Below are 9828 nucleotides of genomic sequence, written 5' to 3'. Positions count from 1 at the left end.
AAGGAAGGAAGGAAGGAAGGAAGGAAGGAAGGAAGGAAGGAAGGAAGGAAGGAAGGAAATTAAGTGCAACTACTCTTGGAGAAGGAATGAGGGGAGGAAAAGATACCCCACAAACAAGAGCTCCAGAAAAGAACATTTTGGGCTCATAGAAACTTCTTTCTACCTCACTGTGTAACCATGTAACCTAACAAACTTTCACTGAATTAACAGTTACACTTTCAGGTCTGAAATCTAGTGCATAAACTTAATGGCTCATTGTAATATTTATTATTCAACCTTTTGACATTTATTTGTAGCAGTTGAATTGAGGTACCGGGTGCATTATTAGCATTGAAACAGTAAAGTGTTCCAGCTCTACCTTAATAACTGAGTTTTACTTGAGTCTTTAGCCTGAAGTAGTCTGTGGAATGTAAACCAACCCTTCTCCCACCCCCCCCCCCCCACACCCCAAAAAAAAAAAAAAAAAAAAAAAAACCCCGCAATGGGAAAAAAGTAATCCGATTTCTGTCTTCAAAATGCGATAAACCAGGGCTCCAAAAGGGGTGTAACACATTAATGGACTTGTACAAACCATCCTGTGCAGTTTACAACAAAAGGAAGGTAATAGGGTTCAAGAAAATATCTTCCAAAACACTTTTATGAATTAAATTTCCTGAATTTGTGACTAGGTGGAAGAGGTATTGCAGAACCGCCCAGCTGCCATTTCCATATAGGATGGGCCTTGTGAGGAGGTTGGGAATCCTTAGTAGTGTTTAAGGAATACGCCGGCCACAAATCCCCATCCTTCCCAATAATGAGTGATGGTGGACAAGGAAAATTTGCCATGAAATTAAATGGCCTTTTCACTGCTGATGCTACATTGCTGGCTACCTTTTTGCGTCTGTTTATAACTGTAAAATCATCCAGTGTTCCTTCATGTGTCTCAGTTTTACCTGTAGGACGAGGACTTCTAGCTGATTTCAAATTTGGTTTGACTGGAGGTGTCTGAAGTACAGGTCGCTTTCCCAGTACTAGTGTCCGGTAATTTTTTCTCACCCTGGCACCAAATTTATATTCCCCATCCTCAGGTTTTGGAGAACCTAAAGTGCATGAAAGGCCCTGACTCTGAGCCAGTGGGTTTAAGGAAGGAGTTTCTTTTTCAGGGCATGCAAAACCTTCTTCCTTGGCTGTGGTGAACAAGGCGTCCTCCTCCTTACTTTCAGTCACACTGTAAAACTCACCCTTTGTATCATTGCACTCGCACTTAAGCTTATTTGTAATAAGGTCAGGTTCATAGTCTTCATTAGCACTACTGTCTTCTACTTTGATTTTAATATTGTGCAGAAATGGCAAGGTCTTGTCTCCTGTGTTAGTGCAGGGAGTCTCAGTTTTAGTTGCTGCTGCTGCGTCCACCTCAGAATCAGTGTGTGAAGAGGACAAATCCGTAGCAAATTCAGCACAATGAGGGATTTTGGAATCTTTTTCTGAATTTGCCGCTGCTCGCGAAGAATCATTATTTAAGAACCTAGCAGCTATTGTGTTGTTATCTGCACAGTGTGTAGTAGGACTTGCTTGTAGGCATTTCCTCGCCTCTCGGAGTATTCTTTGTTGTGGAAATGTATTGTTTGTCTTTGGGCTAGGTGAAGAGGCCCCCTCCGCCAGGCAGTTAATTGTCAGGTCAGTTCTCTTTACAGTACTGGAAATTTCAGAGTGTGGGAATGTAATCTCAGATACCCTATCGTTCCTTATCTCTGTGAAACAACTCCCCAGGCTGGCGGGGCAGTACACCGGAGACGCTTTGGGGGCCCAGCTCTGCAGATTCCACTCCTCCGGCGACTCCGCTTTGACACTACTCTTGAGGTCGGGAAGTCTGCCGGCATCCTCGAAAGCAGCGGGTTTGGTTGCAGCGGCGGCGGAGGCCAGATGGTACAAGAAGTTGGCCTGCGCCTGCACGCTGGGAGGCTTGCAGAAGCTGGTGCGTCTGAAACGGATACTCTGCACGGACACTTGGCTGGAGCCGGAGCTGGAGTCCGACTCCGTGGACGAGTCCTCCTCCTCCGAGCTGACTTCGCTGGAATCCGAGGCCCCACTGCCCCCCTCCTCCTCCTCTTCCTCCTCCTCTTCCTCCTCCTCTTCCTCTTCTCCCTCCTCCTCCTCCGAGGACACCGAGTTGCTGGAGCTGGACAAACTGGAGCCAAAATCTGAGTCGTTGGCTGCATGGTCCGAGTAGGAGCTGGACTCCGAGTCGCTGCTACAGCTCTCGGGAAAGCTGCCGAGATGGGGCTGAGGCCGGTGGTGATGTGGGGGGTGGTGGTTCGGCGGCGGCTGCTGGGCCCGGTGGTGGTGGTGGTGGTGGTGATGGTGGTGGTGGTGGTGGTGGTGGTGGGGAGGCGTGCAGAAGCCGTTAACCAGATGAAACCTCTCCAGGCAAGTGGCCCCGGCGGCCGCCGCCGCCGCCGCTGCCGCCGCCGCCGCCGCCGCCTTGGCTTTGTAGGACCTGGGCAGCAGGAGTAGGCGGCGGGCGCCAGCGTGGGGCGCAAGCAGGCAGTCCTTGGCGCCCCCGCGCTTGCGCTTGCACCGGTAGGTCAGGCTCACCGGGCCGCCCGCGCCCGCCGCCGCCTTGGGCTCGGGCCCGGCGGCCGACGCCTGGTAGTAGGCGGCGGCGGCGGCGGCGGCGGCGGCAGCGGCGGCGGCGGCGGCGGCGGCAGCCGGGTGCTTGCTGCACAGCAGGCTCCGAAAATAAGCAGGGTCCGAGTGGAAAGCAACGTAGTTTCCCTGGAGCGGGGCAGTTTCATAGTTTAGAGGGGGTTTGCAAGGCGAACGCACGATTTCCGGATAGTGTGAGCCCGGGTATTTGCTAAAAATCTGAGGTAGATGGGCGGCGGGGCGCGCGGCGGCGGCGCCAGGGCGCGGGGACTGCGCGCTGATTGGCAGGGGCCGCGCGGCTCCGCTCAGGCCCCGCCAAAGTTGGTGCTTGTCCTTCCAAAAACCCGGGCGGGGGCTGGCGGCGGCGGCGGCGCGCTCTGGTGGCGGCGCCTTTGTGGCCAGGGCCCGGCCGACCCTCCTGCGCTTGGTCTTGAGGACGCGCTCGGTTTTGCAGGAGGTGTAGAGCGCTTCCACGTCTTCCCGAGAGATGAGCGTGCATTTGGCGGCGTGGAAGGCGATGCTGTTGATTGCCTTGAGTTTCCGCAACTCCTCCAGATCGCAGTGGTGCTTTTTCACTTTCAAATGATCCATGCGCTTGTGCACGGTCGTCCTCGGGATGTTTTTCAGCAGATCCGTGAAGACTTGGGAGAGGGCAAACATTTGCTTTCCTTTAATGATGAGGTAGCCGAGCCTCACGCCATCCACCTCTTCAAAACCTGACTTCAGGTCTCCCATCTCGGGCACTAAATGATCCCCACCATTTGCAGTAAATATATACGTGACGCATACATACACATGTATGTATGTTAATCCTCCACCAGATGCTGCGTGTGTCTCAAGGCATCCTGCTAATAAAATAACAAAGACTGTTATTCCCGGCGAAGGGAGTGCCAAACTCTAGGCAAAATTATTGGAAAAAACAAAAACAAAAACAAAACAAAACAAAACATGAAATTACACTGACTTGATTCTTGCTTTTTTTTTTGGTTTTCGTATTTTTTTAAAAAGAGGGAAAAAACCATCCGGTTTCTGATCTGCCAGTGTATTGGTCTAAGTCCCCGATGCAGATCAGTACCTGGGCCCCTCTATTCCTTCCTTCTCCATTGGAGCACTATGATAATGGAATGTGAAGGGAGAAAGAGAAAAGAAATGCAGCTGCTATTCCCGCCGCTGCTTTAGCTACAAATAAAATGACAGAGTGAAGTGAGCTCGTCCGGAGACACCTTCATCAATTAATTCCCCTAAAGCCAGCGCTGATTGGACACTCCTGACAGGTGATGCAATAAAAATTGATATTCCACCCCTTCCCCCCAAAATCTCCCACTAATTAGCATACCCTTATACTGCCACCTCCCCTCCCAAAGTAAATAATACAGTCGGTATATAAATCTTTCCATTAAACTATCGGAGCTCAGAAACAGCCTGACTCACAGACTTCATCTGAACCAGTGTGTGTACGCTTAAAAAAAAAAAAAAAAAAAAAAAAAAAAAATCCCAGTATACTCGCCTTTAAAGGAATATTGCCTATTTTTTCTTTATTTGCATTTTACCGCTGCAGCTATTATCATTTCAAAGAAAAGCATTTTAAAAATATTATCAAGCCGAAATAGACATACCCCACCCCCTTTTCCTTTGGAAAATGGAGCTTAAGCGAAAATGTGCAGAATAGCCTGGTATTTCCCTTATGGGAGTGGAGAAGGAGACCGGCTGGGAGCTCCAAAGTTAAACCCGCGCAGTGAACCACCCCAGTAGACTTACGTTTTGGATTTCTCTCGATTTTCCTTTTTTTTTTTTTTTCCCCCTGAAATGCCTTTTACGACCAGAAACAAAGTTATTTGACCAAGGAAGCAGTTCAAGGCTCCAGCTCCGAAACACTGTAACAATTCAACTGGATTTTGGTTCTCTGCTGGGGGGTGGGGTGGGGAGGAGGTAGTTTCACGTCAGACCCATAACAAAGCATAGATAAGCCAGAAATGTGTACACTTTTCACAATTAACCAGGCTGGATTGGAGGCGGGATCGTCCTAGAGTCCCCAGCACAGTCTTTGCCAGGGTCCTGTTCACGACAGGTCAGAATTCCAGGGAGCAGATTGTTTCTGCAGCAAAGAAAAGAAAATGTAAAACGCCCAAGGTGCTTCCAGAGGTTTTACGTAATAACGATGAAAAGAAAGTGCTGATCTACGACGCAGACTATTTCAGTGGTCTATGATGCTTTCGGTTGGTAGTTTAAATGAATCTTCCACAACTCTCATTTTTTCCATGAAAGCCAAGCATCTGCTTTAGAAAAAAATCACTTTGGATGAATATCAATGTTGTTTAACCTCTTCTTAGTCAAGTTAAAGCATATTTTGGTGTCATTTCCAAGGATATCCAAAATATTGCCAAATGAGAGCAATGGTCTTCCCAGCTGCATTACCAGGATCCCAAGGTGGCTTGTTGGCTCCTTTGCAAAATTTGGCAAAATCTTCTTAACAGTTCGGTGTTTGCAACTACAGCATAAATGCAACCCAGGCATTTATATATTTCCTTGTTCCTCCAAAAATAGACACATCCGTGTGGTTAAAAGAATAAACGGATATTTCTGAGCCTGCAAGAAAAGAATTGTACAATAATTTCTTCCTTCCCATTCAAAAGTTCCAGTTTCCCCTGCTCTGGTCTGGCTAGCACAAGCAGGTATGTCTCAAAAGAAGAAAAAAAAAGATAAAAACAGAGGAATCAGACATACAAAAAGGTAGTTTGCATGAAATCTCAGCCATAGTTCCCCACCCCCATCCTCATCTCCCTAGTAATTTCCCAGGAATTTTGAAGAGAATTGGGAATTTCAAGAAGTGCATCCGGAAATTAAGGAAGTCTATTTAAGAGAGTCTGTAACTCAGAGGTTGGGATTTGAAAAGTCAGCCCTGGACTACTGTTGCACTCAGCACAGATGTAATCGCCGCTCTTCAACTTAATCAATGTGTGTACAAACCACGATGTCTCGTTCTTGCCTTTGAAATCTAAGGCTAGCATTTCCATCCAAGAAATCAGAGCTACAGCAAATTACATTTTTGTCCCTTGAATGAGAGAAGGATCATTGAATGGATCTCGTGATATTTCAGGCTTTAAACGTAACCGAGAGGCAGCAATGAACAATGCCTCGTCACAGCTAATACCATCCACCGAGTTGCCTTTCTTTTGCATCTGGATCTATCACACCGCGTCTTTTTCTCTTTCACTTTCACAGGAGGCAAAATGCAAAAGGTTTAAGCAGAAAGCAAAGTTTCCAGAAAAAGCAGATGCTGCTGTTTGTTTTTTAAAGTAGAATGACCAGAGTCTTTCACTGCCAGCGACAATAATGTCGTTTTAAAATTCCTCCTGATGCACTTATATACTGAAGCTCTCTTCCTCCCACCCCACCCCCGTCCAATTCCCCTCCTCCAGCTTTGAGATTTCGACCAAAGAGTCCAACAGCCAAGAAACAGTAAACTCAGAAAAAGCCTTTGAGAAGACATTACAAAAGGTTGGCTAGAATGTCCTTTTTTTTCCTTCTTCTTCTTTTCTTTCTTTCTTTCTTTCTTTTTTTTTTTTTTTTTTTTGCCAGTTAGTTCTTTTTTTTTTTCATTCCTACTTATATTTACACACACACACACACACACACACACACACACACACTCCTACTCCTCCACATGGCAACATGATTTAGTAACCTTTTCAAAATTACCCTTTTTTGCTCTTCCTTCCTCTCTTTCCACCTTTAAAATACTGGAAACATAGGTGGTTCTTAAAACCAGTAGAATATTATGTATTTTTTAAAAAAAACTGAAGGTCCTATCTATTGGGTCAAATAGAGAAAAATAAAGACCAGAGGACTTGGGAAATATGTCTATATATACAATTTATGCAAGTATCTTTACATGTACACTCAGACACCTTTACACTTACACATTTTTAATACTCTTATTACATATCTTTCTTCTTGTCTAATACATTCTTTTGTTCCTTTAACTTCCCCATTATTGTGTGTGTGTGTGTATGTGTAAAGGCGTGAGTGAGCGCATTCGCACGCATGCACACACATACACACACATACACACACACAGAATGTGACAGACAGCTTTCTTGTGGCCATCAGCACACGTTGCATATCCGGGGTCTTCTCCAGGCACATTGGGGGTCGATCCCGATAAAAAGATCTAGCAGAGGCCCCTGAGCGCTCACACATGAAAGGCAGGGGACTTTAAGATGGATTTGCATGCACACAGGGGATTTCGATCAATAGCTACCAACATTTATGGCTTAGATTATTAATGTGAAAGCTGGCCAAAAGAATGGGGATGAAAAATTAAAGGTGTCTGTTATCAATTATGCTTAAAGTTATGCAATAATTTACTTACTTTGCCTGGATGTGCAGATCCAGATGTATAAAGTACTATTCTTCAAAAGCCAGGGGGTTTCTTTGATAAATTTGTTGACCATGTCAGCTGCCTCAACAATCAAAGATGAACCCAATTCAGATGATGGACTGTATTCAAATTCTTTTTTAAGACAAGATATATCAACTTCTTTGTTTCTCAAATGTGTATACATATGTGGGCAGATATGCCCAAATTAACATTTATGTGTATATCTGTCTCTGAGAGTATAGAGGATTACTTATTGAGAATTTAGGCATATATATGATAAGCATTGAGTTTGTTAATTGCATGTAATTATTTACTCAGTGAGGAATGCACAATCTACTCACTATCATAAGAAGTATTTTAGCTTCGGAAACAAAGCTGCTTGCTATAGGAAAATCCACTGTGGCAAATACAGATAGAAGTATATTCTTAATGTCCACTTACTTCTGTATTTGTTGTAAAAAAATCAGTACTTTCAGTTTTTAAAGTGATGGGCTATGAAGGTATGAACATATTTGTCTTTACTTATCCTGTATCAATGTGCTAAATTTATCTTTGGATGTTCTATTTTGATTTATTTTCACTGTATTTTATGTTTAAATACCATTGCAATTCAGTCTGACCTCTTTCCTCTGGAGCAAAGTAATGCACACGGCATTTACAGTCTTTTAAATGGTTAGCTGGGAAATGCAGTAGCAATTTGCAGGAGTAGTTTATTAATGGGGAAAGTTCTTTTGAAAACCTGAAGGAAAACCTAAGAGTACTTTTGCATTTCTACACTACAACTGTCATATAATTAAAGTATTGAAGAGCATTAAAATAATCCTTTTCCTTCCAAGCGTTCACCCATACACATATAATTTAAATGAGGATCATCTCCCCACATCACCATCACCACCACCTAACTCTTCACCATATACATTTGTTTTACTGATTGCTGGGCACATTTTGTTCAAAGAGAATTCAGAGAGAAAAGACTAAGGGACATCACAAAGGCCTCAACAATGTAAGTATACTGGTTAGAAGAATAAAAGAAGCCCCTTGTACTGTTAGCCAAAAGTAATTATAACACTTACCTATAACACAATCTAAAATAATAATATAAAGTCTCACACGGCTGAATTAATTTAGGATATAGGACAATAAAATCTTGTGATAATCAACAGTTCCTCACCTAAATTTATCTAATTTCACATGTTCTCTGCTTTTTGGGAGGGGAAATGAGAATGGAGGAGGGAATGCTAAATTAAGGAACAGCTTAAATTACAACTTAGTATATTTTGTTTAATTTTTTTCTTTTTGTCTCATCCAAACAAATCAAGGCAACTCTCCAAAAGGGCCCATCCTTCTGTTCTGAGGCATTTTAAAATCCTGTTTTTAACAGAAGTTTGGGACACAGAGTATATGCCATGTTGTCTACTGACCCATAATCAAAATGCAGTGACCTTCTACCCTTTTTTTGCCCCCTGACCCATCTTGAATTCAATGCAGGCTTTATAAATTTGCAAATCCTTGGAGGTAAAGGGGTTTTTGTGAGGCTTTGTTCTGAAAAAGCCCTAAGAGTGTACTTTCTAAATCAGACAAAGGTAAAGCAACAAAACCTAGTGGACAAGATTTTATACAGGTGAGCAATAGACAACTCTTTAGATAACATATATTGCAAGCTAAAAAGCAGTTGTAAACACAGGAGAAAAGAAGGTTATACATTGCATTAAATTAGAGTGTGGTACAAATCTCTTTTATGATGTAAGAAATGGTTAGGCCACAATCTTCCTGCTCTCCTCATCTCAAGGGCTGTGGGGGACCCTAGTGACCAAGGAAGGAATGGGGGTGGGGGGAAGTGTATAGAGAGACAGGAGGGAGGGAGGAAGGGAAAGAAAGAGAGGAGCGAAAACTGATCTGAATCTACAGGCACATTCTCTTATCTTTCCTGCTATCAGCCAGTTTAAAGGACACCATAATTATGATGGTGATAAAACAATGCCTGCTTATGTGTGCTGAATAAATAAAGAATGTTTACAGCTAAAGAATCTTTTAATTCCAATTAAACGCTATCAACGAAAAGCCACTTTTCCTACTGCAACAGCCTTTCCCCCCAATTATCTTGTTTTGTTGCAATATTTTCCTATGAGACACTAGGGCTTCTCACAATTGATCCTGAATGTAGAAAAAAAAAAAAACAAAAAACCTGAGAAAGTAGAGTTCAACGTTGATATATTAAATAATACACAAATATCAAGACCTCCAATGTATTTGTGGGGCCCAAATTTTTGTTTATTTTCCGCAAGGGTCAAATGTATAGAAACTGAAGTGATGATACCGAGTGTTGAGGCCTACCTATAGTCTGCTGAAGCCAGACAGAAAGTCTGAGCACCCATGAGGGGAGAAGGGAAACATAAGACATGTGGGGCCTGATGGTCTCTGGAAAGGGAATCCTCTGGTTCTGTTCCCCTGGCTTCAGCCCAAATCCTTCTAGGAGCACTGGAGCCAATCACTGTCTTCCACTGCAGCAGCTACTGGGCGCACACAAAAAAAGCGGGAGATCAAAAAATCCCAAGTTCGCATTTATAGATACACAAGGATCATTTCATATTCATGACTTCAACAAATCACATCATAATCAGATTTAAACAAGGTTTGGGCAGCAATGCCCACTGGGCTGGGCACTAAACACCGACAAGTATCACCCCCTAACCGGAAAAGTTGTTTTTGTTTTTGTTTTTAAATTTTGGAATCATAGAATGAAAAGTCTTTCAACTTTGAAAAGCTTACTTTTCGCTTTTGAGGCCAATTTTGACAGTAACAAATTTCAAATAAACGTCTCT

General features: G+C 43.6%; 1 protein-coding gene across 1 annotated transcript; it reads right to left on the bottom strand.

The window, feature by feature from the left end:
• Positions 1-482: 482 nt before the first annotated feature.
• LOC111155494 (SKI/DACH domain containing 1) lies at positions 483-3465 on the bottom strand. Its single transcript, XM_022515653.1, has one exon. The coding sequence runs from the start codon at positions 3358-3360 to the stop codon at positions 637-639; it is 2724 nt and encodes a 907-aa protein (XP_022371361.1). The 5' UTR covers positions 3361-3465; the 3' UTR covers positions 483-636.
• Between the last annotated feature and the right edge of the window lie 6363 nt (positions 3466-9828).

Source organism: Enhydra lutris, unplaced genomic scaffold, assembly GCF_002288905.1.
Source record: "Enhydra lutris kenyoni isolate GAN:26980312 unplaced genomic scaffold, ASM228890v2 scaffoldscaffold42, whole genome shotgun sequence".
Classification (NCBI taxonomy): domain Eukaryota; kingdom Metazoa; phylum Chordata; class Mammalia; order Carnivora; family Mustelidae; genus Enhydra; species Enhydra lutris.
This window is presented reverse-complemented; position numbering and strand designations above follow the sequence as displayed.

What these genes read in the sequence shown, in the direction of transcription:
- LOC111155494 (XM_022515653.1), bottom strand. Translation starts at nt 3,360, where the DNA reads ATGGGAGACCTGAAGTCAGGTTTTGAAGAGGTGGATGGCGTGAGGCTC.